A 15838-nucleotide genomic window follows, 5' to 3' on the forward strand; every position below is an offset into this window, starting at 1 on the left:
GTTGTCTCTTACCACTGCCTCATGTAGCCATCTCAATGCCCTGGACCCTCAGAAAGGAACAGTGAGGTGACCACATCCAGCTGGACAGACGCTTCTGATACTTGAATATTGGCCCCTTTTGTGCCTGCAGCACTGACTTGAAATGAACAACACATGGCTATGAGTCCTTCACTGCCCTGTCCCTAACTCTCTGCTGGACTTTGACAAGTAGGTCTTCTTATGCCAGGACTAACGAATTGATAGCATGTCAGTGAGTGTCTCTTACATTGGTGGATGCGGCCAAGATGATTTAAGAATAAATAATAATTTTGTGGACAAGAATTAGAGCGTGCTCAACAGATGTGGTTCGAGCAGATTCTAGAACTATCCCTGGCTGTCCCCTGCTGGATGAGCGAGCAGAGGTGGTGCCCATGGCTAGCTGGTACATGGTGTCATCCTTCTAAGCACAGTCGGTCGACTGCCTCATGGGGGTTACATGCCCGCGGCTTCGGAGTACTGCTGTCCCGCACCTGATATGGGAGCCGATGCTGAATTTAAAGAGTAGCTGCTGTTGGCTTCACTCATACTGACTTTATGCTCCACACATGAAGCCGTCCCTGGTCATTGACCATTCTCACTGTCCCTGCACTTGAGCCCTTTACTGCGGCATTGTGTTGCTCCAGCTCATTGCGGGTCTTCTCCCTTCCCAAGCGTACTCTGCTTCTTGTTTGGAGAACCCTCCAGCCTGAGGGCCTTGCTCCAGCACTGTGTCAGACAAAGTGCTATTTCTGTGAAACCCTGGGCCCACTTTTTCACAAGTGGAAGGCCAGTCCTGCTTCCTAGTCTTTGTCCAGAAGCTCTGCTGCAGCCTGCCCGCCATGAGTGACCATGCTCCGGTGGCCTACTGTGATGGAAAGAATAGAGACATTAATTACAAACTTACTTTAACACTTTGTGTCTTTCTGGGTACTTGTGCAGCCCCATCTTTTGTATACTTACCTGTGTGGTTTTGTTTTCATGTTTTGTCTGTTAGGAAGGAACTTTGACCTTGTTCTCTAAGCTGCTTGAAGAGCGTGACTAAATGCCCCTGAGTCAGGCTGGCTGTGGGCATGAAGTGAGTGGCTGGGAAACTCCGAGAACATGGTGGTGAATGGCAGGCGGAACGGAGGCAAGTTGTCCACTGACCATCAGCAGAGCCAGTCAAACCTGCAGCCCGTGGGCAAGGACGCCCTGAAGGCCGGGAAGAACACAGGGGAGAGGAGGTCCAGCCGAAGTACGTACCCCTGACCTGTGGGCCTCTCCTGGGGTGGGGGAAGGAGTCGTATGTGTCTGCACATTTTCTATTCCATAATCAACAGATTTTTTCCCCATGCTCTCAAGTTACATCTGTTTTTTGGTTCCTCTAACATTATGTAAAATGTAAGTGAAACATCTACATAATAATCTTAATCATACATTCCTGTTCATAACTTTTAAGTTACGGTTTGTAGATTTATTTTTTTTAAATAGGCTCCTGAAATTTATGTAAGTTTAAATTTTCTTTTTCCTATTTGGGTAAGTAAACGTGTATTTCTTTGGTTAACTTCCATAAATGTTTCAAAGAGTAATCTGAATAATGACATCAGTTGTGCTTTACCGACAAGTTGCATGAGAGAGAAGTAGATCTGCTGCTTTGGGACCTGCCCGCCCCTTTGTTGTGGAGTTGACTCACAGCAACGCGAAAGGGTAGAGTGTCTAAGACTGTGTATTCCTCGTGGATGCCCACTGCCTAGCCCTTCCACCCAGGAGCTGCTGATGGAGCCCTTGACAAAGACTGTGGACCCTTGCTCGCAGTCCCACACTTACTCCCCTCTGGGTCCCACACTTACTTACTTACTTACTAACTACTGGGCCATTTAGCCCAGTTCTGTTGAGTAAATAGTGGTTTATCTTGACCATATAGCAGTGCTAACAGTCACTTACTCTGTACCTCTTGGTGAGAAGGGGGCTGCTTTTTGAGTTTGAGATGTTGTAGAAGTGTTTTACCTTTCATAGTTCTTCCAAAAAGAGTAAAGCAGTACCTCAAGGAGCAGTATGACTCTTTAAGCAGGCAGCTGTATAAAAGTTGTCCCAAATTGTGTGGCCTTGCTAAGGAGAAGTTTGACCCCCTTTCTCCCCAAGGTTAATCCAGCCCTACTGAGTGTCCATGTTCATCTTGGAATCAGTCTGCTCCCACTGAGTTGGCACTACTCTCCGGTGTTCTGCGGTATCAAATGGAGTCTACATTTCTGACTTCCTTCCCCTTACTTTTAGGGATATGTGCTCTTCATTGGGCCCCAGCTAACCCTAACCAGTCTCTGTCATACCAGGCCACTGCTGGGGCAGGAGACCAGAGGGGCATCTGTGCAGAACTAGAAGGAAGAGGTGTGCCCGAGACTGAGTGGACCCTTCTCTCCATGGACCCCCCCCCCAGCCCCTGGGGTTACTGCTGGTGTGCACTGCCCCTGCCTCACGCTTCAGTATTGGAATGGTCACTCAGTTTAAAAGGATTGAGAAATGGAGTGGCCATATCAGTGGTGTTGGTGCTGGTCAGTAAGTGAGGCATCTCTGGATCATAAAGAGATTGAATTATTCATGAAATACATTACTGATAAAAAGCTCAGTACCATAGTCACCCAGAAGAGGAAATATTTAGAAATAAACGTAACCAGAGATATAAAAGACCTATACAAAGAAAATGACAAAACATAAGAGACTTAACATAAACTGAAAACTGTACATGCTCATAGATTGGAAGATTTAACATTAAGATAATGGTATACTGCCAAAAATTACAATACGGTCCCACTCTAGGCCCCTTCACCATTTTTTAAAAAGATGGAAACAAAGCAGTTACCAACTTTCTGTGGAAAGGAAAGCAACTCTCAGGTAAGCATGGTGATTCTGAAGAACCAAACAGAGTAGGGAGCTTTACGCTTGTGCCAGTCGGATCCCATTCGATGGTACACAGCAGCAACAAGAAAGAAAAACCTACTACCCAGCCACCATAATCAAAACAGCTTGGAACTGGTACAGCAGCAGACGAATGGAATAATTGAGAACCCAGCAATAAATCCATCCATCCACCTATGGCCAGCTGATCTTTGACGACAAAGAGATGAAATTTATAAAGTGGAGAAAAGACAGGCTCTTTAGCAAACAGTGCTGGCAAAGTGGGATATCTACAGAAAAGCCAAACAAGACCCACACATCATGTGTCATGTGGATTAAGGCTGTAAGTGTAAAATCCAGAACTATAAAGATCGCCTGACAACAGTCTGGAACAAGAAGTGCATTGCAGGGTGTGCTGGGGGAGGAGGGAAGAGAATGTGCAACAGTGAGTTAAAAAAAAAAAACACAACACATACCACTAACTATAAAGATTGTCGGGGAAACAATTGGGCAAACTTAAGTGCCCTAGTCAATGGCATAAATAGATTATCAAATATAACAGAGAATGCACGGTCAGAAGAGGCTGAACTAGACGATTGATAGCGCCTAAAATGTAAATCCTTATGTGCTTCAAAAGACTTCTGTGGGAGGAGAAGTTCTAAAGACCTCATCTCTAACATTTATAGAAAACTCCCAACACTTCATGAGAAGACAGACAACTCAAGTTACACAATGGACAGAGGGCATGAATAAACACTTCACTGCAGATGCTATCCAGATGGCCAAGAAATCCTTGAAAAGGTCCTGAGGGTCATGAGTCATGAGTAAGTGCGTTGCCATTGAGTGGAAACTGGCCTGTAGCTGACTCTTCAATGGGTTTCAGAGACTATATTGCACAGGAGAAGATTGCCCAGCTTTCTTCTCCCTCAGAACAGTTGGTAGATGAACCGCCTGCTTTTGCATTATACTCAGTGTTGATTCATGTAACAACAGCGTGGTATACTCAATAGCCAAGTGCATCAATTATTTTTCTGTCTTAGTTACTCATTAGTCATCTTTTTGTGCATGTGAAGCAACTGAAAACACCATGGCTTGAATCAGGTACAGCTTAGTTTTAAACTGATATGCTTGTTTTTTGCCACTTTAAAGGGGGTCTTTGACAATAGATTTTCCCAGTGCCTTTTGATTGATTGATTTGACAATTGATACTTAACCATTCATGTTGATTGTGGATGCAAGTAAAGGTAAATCCTTAACAACTTCAGTCTTTTTTCCATCTCTCATGATGTTGCCTCTTGGTGTAGTGGTGATAATTTTTGTTACTTGATGCTGTGATTTATCCATATTGAAGGCTGTATTTTTTTCATCTTTAGTAAATGCTTTCAGTTTGTACTTAACATAAGAGTAATTGATGGTCTGTTCCACAGTCAGCCCCTGGCTTTGTTTTGACTACTCATAATTTTTTTTTATAATTTTATTATTATTTTTGTGTGTATTGTCAAATCAGATCTGACTGGTACAGGAGGAGATTGCCCCTCCTTCCCCAACAGAGCATCTGGTGGATTCGAACCATGTACCTCTGGGATTGCAGTGCAGTTTCTTGCCACTAGGTCACCAGGATTCCCTTTGACTGCTTATAATTGAGCTGCTTCAGCAACTCTTTATACAGGTATATAATCAGTCTGATTCCCTGGTATTCCATCAGGTAAGGAATGTAAGTTTCCAGAACTTAACTGAAAGTGATCAAGACAATGTTGTATTCATATAACAGTAGACGTGATAGAACAAAATGAAGAATCCAGAATCAAGCCCTTACATTTGTAGTCACTTGATTTTAGTTCAATAAAGTTGTAAAAGTAATTCAGTAAGACTAGTCTTTTCATTTGGAAGCAGTAGTGGCACCCACTTCCTAAACAAAATGCCTCCAGAAACTCTATAAATTTGATAAATGTCGATAGTTATAGAAAGGCTACAGGCCTTTTGTTCATAGGGTCGTTACGAGTCATGCTTTACTCCAAGCCAGTCAACAGCATCAACAGTCTCTTCACTACATAATGCTGGGAGAGCTGATTATGCATATGTACAAGAATGATGTTACTTTGCCATGGATGAATTATATTTTCCTAAAATATATGTACATATGTATATAATAATAAAATGCGGAAACTATGTCGAGAATCCCCCATAAAACAAATAGTTGTAAGAGAATTAAGAGTGGGATGTAATCACCTTTTATTCTACCACTGCTCTGGTGGAATTTTTCCTTCCCGAGGGCAGTTAGCATAAGGTGTGACCTGTAACACCTGGCATCTGCTAGAGCAGGAGCACTGCAGCACCGAGACCAGATCTCCAGGAGGAAGGCCCGGACACATGGAGATCTCCAGTGAGCACCACGCGGCCCACAGATGCTAAAGGAAATAAGGATTTCCTCCTGAACTGGCACGTGGAGTAGGGCTGCTAGCTTCTTAAATGAAGAATAAAGTTGTAAAGATATCTAATTGTGGTATCTCTGTTAAATCAACACTAGATTACTAAGTTCCCTTGCCTCACATAAGAAGTAAAAATGATTTCAAAATAAGTCTGTGGCCTAAATGTAAAATTTGAAAACTCTTAGGAGAAAACTCGTACAAATTGTCATGACTTTGGATTAAGTAGGCATTAATCTTGAAACTTGGGCTTCAAAACATACTATCAGTAAGGTGAAAAGATGGCCCACCAAATGAAAGAAAAAAATTTTAAAGTCATGTGTTGATAAAGAAATTTTATCCAAAATACGAGTCCTGTGTGGATCTAAACAAACTATGGCTAACACTGAGAAGAGTGAGAATCCCAGAACACTTATTTGTGCTCTTGCAAAACTTATACATAGACTGAAAAGCAATTGTCGGAACAGAACAAGAGCACAACTGCATGTTTAAAATCAGGAAAGGTGTGCATTAGAGTTGGTCTGAATTCCTTTCCAGACTGTGCTGAGCAAGTAATTCGAGAAGCTGGACTGTGTGAAAAAAGAACGTGACGTCAAGATTGGAGGAGGCTCATCAACAGCCTGCATGGTGCAGCTCTCACAACCGTTTTTGCAGAAAATGAAGATGATTTGGAACACTTACTAAAGAGCTCAGACTGCAGCCTTCGATACAGGTTATGTCTCAACATCAGAAAATAAAAATCCTCATCATTTGACCAGAAGGCAACAACATAATGGATGGAGAAAAGATTGGAATTGTTACATATTTCATTTTACTTGGATCCACAGTCATTACCCCTGATAACAGTCGTCAAGATTCAAAACACATGTTGCATTGAGGAAGTCTGCTATCAAAGACCTCTTTTACTTTAAAGGCTTAGGTGTGCTTGGCCCAAGTCATGATATTTTTAATTGCTTCATATGCATCTGAATGTTGGAATAAGGAAGACAGAGGAAGAATTGATGCCTTTGAATTGTCCTGTTGGCTAAGAATATTGACTATACTGTAGACTGCCAGGAGAACAAATCTGTTTTCAACCAGAATGCTCCATAAAAACAGAGATGGTGAATACTTTGGGTGTATTGTCAAGAGAGGCTCTTCTTGGAAAAAGACATCCCGCTTGGAAAGGTAGAGAGTTTATATAGACACAGTGACTACAACAGGCTTGAGCATGGCACTTGAGATTGTGAGGGGACGCTAGTTAGAGCAAGCTGCAGATCTCTTCTCGATAAGGTTGCTGTGAGTCATGGTTCTGTCAACGTCACTTAACAACAACATCCAAAATGTATGTCTACAAGCTCCTATAAGTCTTTGAGGAAGACTTCCCAGTTTAAAAACAGCGAAGTTTTTTCTACCTTCTGACATGTGCAAAGCATCCGTAATGCACATGCTAAGATGTCATCAGAGAAATGGAAATCAGAGCTGCTTCTCACCCACTAGCATGTCTAGAATCAAAAGTGGGCAAAAATGTAGTGTTGCTGAGGGTGTTGAGAGACGTGGAACCACACCCATTGCTGGTGGGAATGTGAAATGATGCAGCTGCGATGGAAAGCAGCCTGACAGTGCATTAAAACGTTCCTCCTAGGCTCTCCATGTGGTCTTTGTTGCAGTCCGGTTGATGCCAGCCTGTAGTGACCTCATCAGACCCAGTGGCCCCACTTATGGGTACATTCCTAAGGGAAATGAAAATACATGTGTGATTACAAAAAACTTGTCCATGCAGAAAAGGAAATTGGAGAAGTATTTCTGCTTGTCTTGTATCTGTGTGTACCTGTCCTTTCTTTAGGACCAGGCAGACCAACTTATACACAGATATTTGTAAGAGCATTGCCACAAATGACGGTAATACTTTTTTTTTAAGTGTTTCTAAGCACGGTCGTCAATTTAAAAGTGTGCGGCAACATGTTAATGAGCCCGGAAGTGGAAATGACCCATGTCCAGTAACTGATAAATTGTGGTCTAGGCATACAGTGGGAGATTACTTGGCCATCAAAAGGAATCATGTTAATACACCGCACAACAGTGGTCAAGCTTGAAAGTATCATGCTGAGTGGAAGAAGTCAGGTGCAGATGGCCATGTGTTGAATGATGTCCTCTAGATGAAATTTCCAGAATGGGCAAGTCCCGAGACAGCAGGTGGTGGTTCCTGAGCTGGCAGTGAGCAAGGGTGGATGGATAGTGACTGAAGAGTTAAAAGGGGCTTTTAGGGTTGTGATAATACCCTCCAGATGTTGAGGCAGTGGTTACACAAGTCTGTGATAATACAAACCACTGGATAGTATGTTAATTTTTTCTTTGTAAAGTTGCTGATTTAAGGACTCTGCGAAATCACATACTTGTCCTTTGGCAGGGACTTCGTGTAAGTTTCAGTTGATTGTGAAGTGAATGAACAGGTGTATCCTCATGCTGCCTCTGTCATTTTCCACGTCGTTATTCTGACTGAGCCTTCCCTGCCGGTGGCCTCTTCCTCTGTAATGTAGGTCTGTTGATTCTTAGAAAGGCCGGCACACCAGGGGGGAGAGCTGCACCTCTGCCTTTGGGGCAGGCCTTTTCTTTCTTTAAGGAACCCTTGTGGGTTATATGTTGAACTGCCAACTACAAAGTTGGCATTTGGAACCCACCAGCTGTGCCCATGGCAGAAAGATGGGATAGTCGGGCCCCAGTTAAGATTACAGCCTCAGTAACCCCTGTGGGTCAACTCTTAATTCATTCAAGATCTATTTTAAACAGGTCCATTATTGTCCTTCTACTTCTTCCCACATGCCCTCCTACCTGCTAGCCTTGCAGAGAAGTTTCTTAACCTCAGAGTGGAGTTGCCCGCGCAGTTAAACATGATCACTCCTGTGCCCAGAAGCAGACGGTTGAGATCTGTGCTTCTGCCCCTGCAGCATGGATGAATTCTGGGCGACCCCCCGGCAAAGGCTCCATGAAAGAATGAGCTCCCTCAGCCACGCGCTCCACTGTGTCTCCAAGGGCCGAACACAGCGGCCAGAGCCTCACTAATCTTAGGAAGCCAAATACCTGCTGGCCAAAACACTGGGAATAGCTGGGTTAACACTCTTGGTTTTCTGTTCATGCAAAGTCTTCCTGCTTAAAACTGAAATGAATCCCATCAGTACTTAATGACTAGCCTAACAGGGTGGTGAAGCCAAGAGCGATGAAGGTTGTCCACCTGATTTACATGTCTATTTCTCACTTTCCACAGGTAATGGTAATTCAGGATTCGAAAGACAGGGTCGCTATGTACCGTCTTCTGGAATGTCTGCCAAGGAGCTCTGTGAAAATGATGACCTAGCAACCAGCTTGGTTCTCGATCCCTATTTAGGTTTTCAGACACACAAAATGAATACTAGGTAATTTCCCGTCTTCTTCCTGGTGGGACAGGCAGTTTTGCTGAACTTAACAGGCAGTTAATTTTATGCTTGCTTAAAATTCAGAGTGATCATACGTGAAAGTTCTTTGATTCAGAGTGACTTGATGTTTATGAGTTGGGAGAAGCAACAAACATTTTAAGACTTGTTAATTTTATGTCTATGTACCTGGGTTGTCTAGTGAGAGTTCTATTAAAGCGTAGCTAGAAGAATATCTTCTTTTTCTGTTTTAAATATTGATCATTGGGCAATATCTTTGCAGCATCCTTCAGAATCTTGAAAATGTATCATCATTTTTGCTACTGAAAGAAGGCTTCCTCAGAGTGGGTGTTCTAGAAATTTTATTACAGATTTTTATTTTATTTTTTTGCAGTGGAGCCCATTGAGACATTTTATTCGAACTGTGTTTTACCTCCCTAGAAAAAGAACCCTAGGGTTTGTCCTCCTGTGTGTTTCCGTCTTGGTTCCTCGTGGTCCATGATGCCAGCTGAGGTGGTCAGCACAGTGAAACCAGACTGACGGGGGCGGGGGGCAGAGGACTCTGCCTCTTCTCTAGATCTTTGAATTGCACATCAAATCTGGCGCTGATCACACTCGTTTGACCTGCCTGTGAGGTTGACAGTTTTCCCCACTCTGTGATCATTAGTGATTTCAAATTCACCGATGTAGCCATGCTTTATCATCGCCGGTAGGAACCGAACTATGACTGATAAGAACCTGGCGCTTGCCTCTCTGCACTGTTGTTGCTTATGAGAGCGTCATTTAGGACATTCATGCACTCCATAGTGGCCGCACGTAAAGGTGGTGGAAAGAGCAAACTATGGATCTTTTTTCTTAAATAAAATTCTACCGTACATGGGGAGCTTTACCACCGGTTTTGGACAAGGAAGGAAGTATTTAAAGACAGGCTTACGGTCATTGTGTAGAAGTGTAGCTGCCTCCTTGAGCATTAAATGACATGTACATAAAATACTGCTGATCTAGTGAGTGGTCATCCAGTAACATCAAGAGCACTGATCCTTTATTCTCATTCCCCTTGATGATTTCACACCTGCCTCCTGTGAAGTTTCATGATTGGCCTCCGGCCAAGGAGAGCAGAGAGCTGTAAGCCTCCCTTTCTCAGACCTTGCACGTGGAGGGTGTTCAGGTCTGCTGGGAGAGAGTAGCTGTGGGACGGAGAGTGAGGTCTGGCCCTGCCCACACTGTCCCTCTCTTCCGATGGTGTCCAGGTCACTGATCTAGAGACCCGCTCAGCGAGCAGAGTTCGACAGTAGATGAGTAGAGGTGACTGGGGAATCTTGCCCTCTTCTTTCCCTTGTCAGACCTGCTCCTTGTGAGAATTAAAACAAGCCCATACAACATGGATGTCCTACAGTCAGAAGGAGGTATCATCATTCATCCTTACTCTGAAATTACGTTACTCTCAGAATGGACTTGAGGGAGTAAATTATTGTCTGCCATGAGAGAAGCCATTGTCTAGGGTTCTGAATTGGCAGGTGCTGGCTGTTCAGCAGGGTCTGGTTCCCCCAGGTCCAGCAAGGTCTGCTTTGGGTGGTTTTGAGTCCTTTTCTTGCCCCAGGGCTGGTCCCTCTAGAAGGTCCTGATGACATTGAAATGACCCAGTAGCCTTCCTCTTTGCTGGGCTTAGTGTGACCAGCGGTCACTCTTCACTCAGCAGTGGAGTGGCATTCCAGCTGACACCAAGAAAACCAAGCCATGGCTGTGAACCAGAGCCTGTAGGAGTCACACTCCTGCGCTCTCAGCTGACACGTGGGGGCGTGCCGAGCAGCGCAGGAGGAGGGCTGTCAGGGTGACGGCAGGACGTGGCGGCGGAGCCCCATGCTGCCCGTTTCCGGTGTTGCTGGTTCCTGCTGTTGGAAATATCTTCCGTTTTCATAGATGTTCTCCCTGGCTGTTTCTTCTTTTACTGAGTTTCCAAAGAGGAGTGGAAATGGTGTTAAAATTCCATTTGCTCCTGTGAATTTGTCCTGACGAGCTCCCACACTGCACGTGAGTTACCAGGGGCCTGCACACTTGACTGTTGCTTGTGGAGTCAGAAAGGCCCGCAAAGTTGTTAACACTCCTTACTCCTTGTTGTGAGGTAGAACCAACCATAGCTGAGCCCCGACGGGGGTTTCAGAGGCAGTAAATTGAAAAGTACGGGGTTGCCTGTCCTCCCATGGAACAGTTGGTGGATTCGAACCACATGCATTTGGGATTACTGCACAGGTTCTTGTTCCTAACCACTAGGCCAGAGCTCCTAACTCCTTCCCTAGGGCTCACTTGAAACCAGTTAATCATAAAATGTTGGGTTCGTGATTACTCCTTACTGTTACTGAAATAGAAGACCTTACTGTGTCTTGAAAACACTTACATTTAAATGCATGAAATGAAATCATTTCTTCCCCCTAGAAAACAAGGCATCTAAAATTAAAATGGGCTACGCACATTAAACATGGAAAAGAAAGCACTCTGTTTCCAGCGCAGCATTTAGTTCTAAAGAGTGCCTCAGCTCACCGGGGGTAGCTAACCCGGGCGACCCTGCTGGCTGTGTAACTAGAGCTCCAGCCCCTGCAACCGTGTGAGTATTGTCATGTGACCAGAGTGACTCTCTGTTTAGTCAGAGGCCTTCAGTTGGAAGGGTGTGAGGACCCCTCTAAACTGACCTGAGAGACACAGACACTTGTTTAATGAAATGTGTTATTTTTAGGAAAAGAGAACATATTTTCATGTAATCTGAGGGGATACATTTTAAAACTTAAAAGTATCCTTTTTCCCAGCCTCCATCTTTTGGGCAAGAATTTATCAGCATGTTGACTTAGGTCATTTGCAAAGCTGATGTATGTGGAAAGTCGAGTCTGCAGCGGTGTCTTAGAGCAGTTGGTAGTCTGTAATCTGTCCTGGGCGCCGGGGGCATCTCGCAGTGCACTTTCTGTGTGCTGTGCTGGTGCTGTGTCTGCACCTATTTCTGTCCCGTTTCTCTTATCACCTTGGCCCTCCTCCTCCATGGTCCCATCAGCAGGGCTGAGAAGCAGTAGGTGCGCCATGCTATCTTGAGATGGCACAGTACTCTGTCACTGGGGAACGACTCTGGGGGCCACAAAGACCCAGAGGCTGCGGGCAAAAGTCGAGACTTCACTAACTGACCTCACTGAGGACACTTCCTCCTTCCTTCTATCCCAGCTTGGTAATAGCTTGCCTTAGAAATGGGAGAAGGGGCTGAAGAGGAGGTTCCAGGCCGACCTGGCTGGGGCTGCTGATTCGGGCCAGGCTGCGCAGGGCGCAGTGACACAGGGATGCAACTTTTGATTGCCAAGTGCAATGAAGGTTATGTTTACACCACCAAGTGTGCCACTGCTGTTGTTCTATGGCATCGTATAATTGATCCTATGCACATTAGCTCTGACCCCTGCTCTGTCCTGTACCAATGTGGAAAACATGGACTGTTAAAGAGACACACATGGGGGGGAGAGAGAGAAAGAGTGTGTGTGTGTGTGTGTGTGTGTGTGTGTGTGTGTGTGTGTGTGTGTGTGTGTGTGTGTGTGTGTGTGTCTGTCTGTCTTTCCATCCATGCCTTCTGCAAAGGCTCCTACAGTCTGCACAACCCTGAAGTTTCAGAAGAGTTGGAGGGGGGCTGCCAGTGGGCAGGGGGCACACACAGTCATTGTAGGGGCTGCTGTTTGGAACTTGCCCTGGGTGTTCTGATCCAAAGTTCAGCCTGTGTCCTCGACGCTTTCTTCCACTGTTGCACCGTCTCGTTTTGGAAGTCCTGGTTTCTGTACAGGATAACTTGTCTCCGCTGTTGGGTGTGAATTTATAGATCGTTTTAGTATCTAAAGTCAGTGGCTTGACTGTGGCATAGAGAAATTTATGTATCTTCCTTTTGTCACGGGTAAAATTCTGTAGAAACAGTTTTCACCAAGAGGCTTTGTTCTGCTGAGCCTCCCCATGGTTTGTAAAACAGACTCGGGTTTGCCGCAACTAATATTGCTAAGTCTGGCAGTTTAAATATGGATGACTCAAACCATGTTTATTGTTTGTTTTTGCCTTTAGCGCCTTTCCTTCAAGAAGCTCCAGGCACTTTCCCAGATCTAACAGTTTTCCTCAGCACAGCCCTGTGAGGTAGGTATAGCTTCTGCACACAGTTATGTACAGTGACCACTGACCTGCTGCAGGTTTGACCTTAATATAATGTGAGGTGTCAGCATAAACGCAGTCTTAGAACTTTTTGTTACATACCTTTTAAAATCATTTGGTTCTGGTTATAGCTCTGTTTAAAAAACCACTTGTACTCCACAACAGGGTAATTTTAAGAGAAACAGATCAGTCATCCAAAGATCAGGACTCACTCCCTGGGATTAGCTGAGCACTGGTTGCAGGCCTCAGCCAGGTATGTTTTCAGTTCCTGTTTCTTTGCAGGTGAAGAGGAGCACAGAGCTGTGGTCCTGGCGGGACCCCTCTCTGTGCCCACCAGCTGTCCTCAGTGCGGTCAGGCCTGCACTGATGTGGAATTAGACTTCATGTCTGCAGGGTTTGAGTGTTTCCTCTCTCGTCCACTCGCTGGTTTCTGCTCCCCATCCTCTCCCCATCCCTCCAGGTGAACGCACTGTGGGGCGCACTAGCACAGCTGGGACAGCATTCCTTCTTCCTTCACCTCCACGGTGGGCTCTGGGAAGAGAGGGGCCCAGGTGTGCAGGAATGTGATGCCTCCTGCCCCGTAGATGATACTGGCCATTGAGAAGAGGTGTGGGAAGGGACAGACACGCTCACTGGCTTAGTAAAAGCAGGCTGTGTGATAGGAGAGGTGGAGAGGGCGTGTTGCTTGGAGATGCCACGTGTCTTTCCCTGTGGCCCCTGCCTTCAGCAGCATGTAAAGGTGTGTTGCTGTCCATTTCTGTCCCTGTAGTGGCCACGTGCAGCCCCGAGCTGCCCCTGTGCCCAGCACACCCGTGTCGTTCCTGCTCCAGTTACACAGCACGGGAGTGCGGAACCTGGCCACAGTCCTGGGCCAGCTACGGAATACTGGATAGACCACTTTTGCCTGGTCTGCTTCCTCTCATACCATAATAGGCATGTCACAAATACAGAGGCAGAGAGACCCCATTCAGGTGTGTGTGTAATGCAGGGAGGGGGAATAAACACGCTACCAGGAGTCTTTATGCAAGTCTGGAAGGTCTCTGTTCATCTGAAAGTGGAGCTTTGAGTTGTAGCATTACCGTAAGGAAAGCGGTACCTTGATATCAGGGGCGTTGCTGTACATCCAGATTCTTGTAGTCCAGAAAAGGTAGGAGCAGGAAAGGCCTGGCCAGCACTTGATTGATTAGCCTGAGTCCTGCTGCAGAAGGCTTGGCCTTGTTGGCCTCATCTCCTTCACTTGTGAACGAGGGCCCTGATCGGCTCATCTGAAATGTCCTCCCAGCTTTAGGTCCCGTGATAGGAGGAGGGCTTCCTGCCTTTTGTGGAGATTGGAGGGATATGGGTGAGAAGGAGAGAGGGCAGCCTTCTAGTCAATGATAGAAAAGCATTTTCCCCAAAGACCTCCATGGCTGGCACTGAGCCTTCAGTCCTGAGTCTTCTGTGAGTAAGTTCACTCCCAGAGTGTGTGTTACAGGATTTGACTTGAATGATTAGGTGCTGCTAATGTGCTTCTACGGGACTTTGAAAACAGCTCTCTTTTTATCATTAATTACTAAAATATTAATGAACTTTGTTACTGTAATTAATTAATCACAGTATTTTCATCAACGCTTTGTGTATATGTTGCCTTTTCCTTCACTCAGTCTGTTTGTTTCTTCATTTTTCCTCTCTCCTCTTCCCTGGTAACTATCCAAGTTTGCTTCTAGGTGTAAACCTTTCTGTATAATGGTTTTCTACCAGGACTGTCCTTGAGTGGCCGGCAGGCCTCACTCAGCATCATTTCCTTGAAACTCATCCCTGTTATGCTGTGACAGTCCTCAGGTCTTCACTGTGTGCACCTGTCACCGTTCTCTTCCACTTTTGTCCTTCACTGTCACTTAATGCCTGTGGCAGACAACTTTAATAGTCAGCGTTAACAATCTGGGGACAGATTTTGTTGCTGTTGGAGGAATATAGAAATCAGGAAAGAAGAAACAAAGGTCCACACTAGGAAGCTGGAAGGCAGAACATTCCTAAAGCAAGACTTGGTTATTTCGCGTTGGTTTTGGCAGAACCCACAAGAGTAAACTAAAGAAGACCTGAGAGGTAATTTCCTGCTAGGAGGTTTCCCAGAAGGCGGCATAGGCGCACAGCCTGTCACATCAGCCAGCGTCCCTTCTGGCCTGTAATTATTCTCCTGTGAGTTCTTAGGACTTCAGGGGAACTTTGCTTGGCCATGTGTCGAGCCATTTATCCAGTTATTGAGTGCCGATGACATGGCCAAGTCCACCCTGCATGTGTGAAGGTCACCTGGCTCGCTCTGTCGTCTGTAGCCCTGTCTATAGCTCAGTTCTGGGTGTTCATTGCCTGTACTTTTCTGGTGCCTCTTTGTTCCCACCATTTCCTGTTTGAGTCACATTCCCTGGTGGGCTACACATCAGCTCACAGTCCTTTGTTGTCTTACCTGTCCCCGTGTGCATAGAGCCCACAGTCAGGGCTCTCCCTGGCTTTCCTCAGAGCACCTGTGACGGTGATTACAAGTGTTTCTGTGTGGCTTCTGTAAGGAAGGTAGATGGTTTGGTCGTGGTCTCCTGACACCATCTTCTGACAACCTAAACACTTGACTTATGCAAAGGGCCTCCGCTCATCTGTGAGGAGCAGTGTGCCAACTAATTGGAAATAAGAAACAAAAAAGGTGGGGCATCTGCTGTGTCACTAGGTTTATTTGGACTCTCAGATAATCGCATCACAAGTGTGGACGTGCAGACTCACCAGGCTCCAGCCCCTGGCAGTGCCGGTGTGTGCTCGTGTAGCCCCTGTCCAGTCAAGAATGCTCTTCACCTGCTCTGTACCCCATCGCTTTCTTCTCACACTTTCCTTCATTCTTGTTCCTCTCAGCTGTCCAAACCTAGCCTTACCCAGAGCCTTTCTGTGCCCTTTCTCACTCTGCTTCCTTTCTGCTGTTCTCCAGCTATAGGACGCTGCTGATGCATTAGC

The 15838-nt window shown here is 45.6% G+C and overlaps 1 protein-coding gene across 1 annotated transcript in view; it reads left to right on the plus strand.

Moving 5' to 3' along the window:
• Nucleotides 1-1012: 1012 nt before the first annotated feature.
• The window catches only part of SUV420H1 (suppressor of variegation 4-20 homolog 1 (Drosophila)), a 34076-nt gene continuing 19250 nt past the window's right edge, over nt 1013-15838 (plus strand). The window contains exons 1-3 of the mRNA XM_006893241.1: nt 1013-1252; nt 8560-8707; nt 12779-12847. Coding sequence (XP_006893303.1) covers nt 1120-1252; nt 8560-8707; nt 12779-12847 — 350 coding nt within the window. The 5' untranslated portion in view covers nt 1013-1119. The remainder of the gene's footprint in view (nt 1253-8559; nt 8708-12778; nt 12848-15838) is intronic.

The sequence above is a fragment of the Elephantulus edwardii genome, unplaced genomic scaffold (assembly GCF_000299155.1).
Source record: "Elephantulus edwardii isolate Elephantulus edwardi_28Jun2011 unplaced genomic scaffold, EleEdw1.0 scaffold00126, whole genome shotgun sequence".
Taxonomy (NCBI): Eukaryota; Metazoa; Chordata; class Mammalia; order Macroscelidea; family Macroscelididae; genus Elephantulus; species Elephantulus edwardii.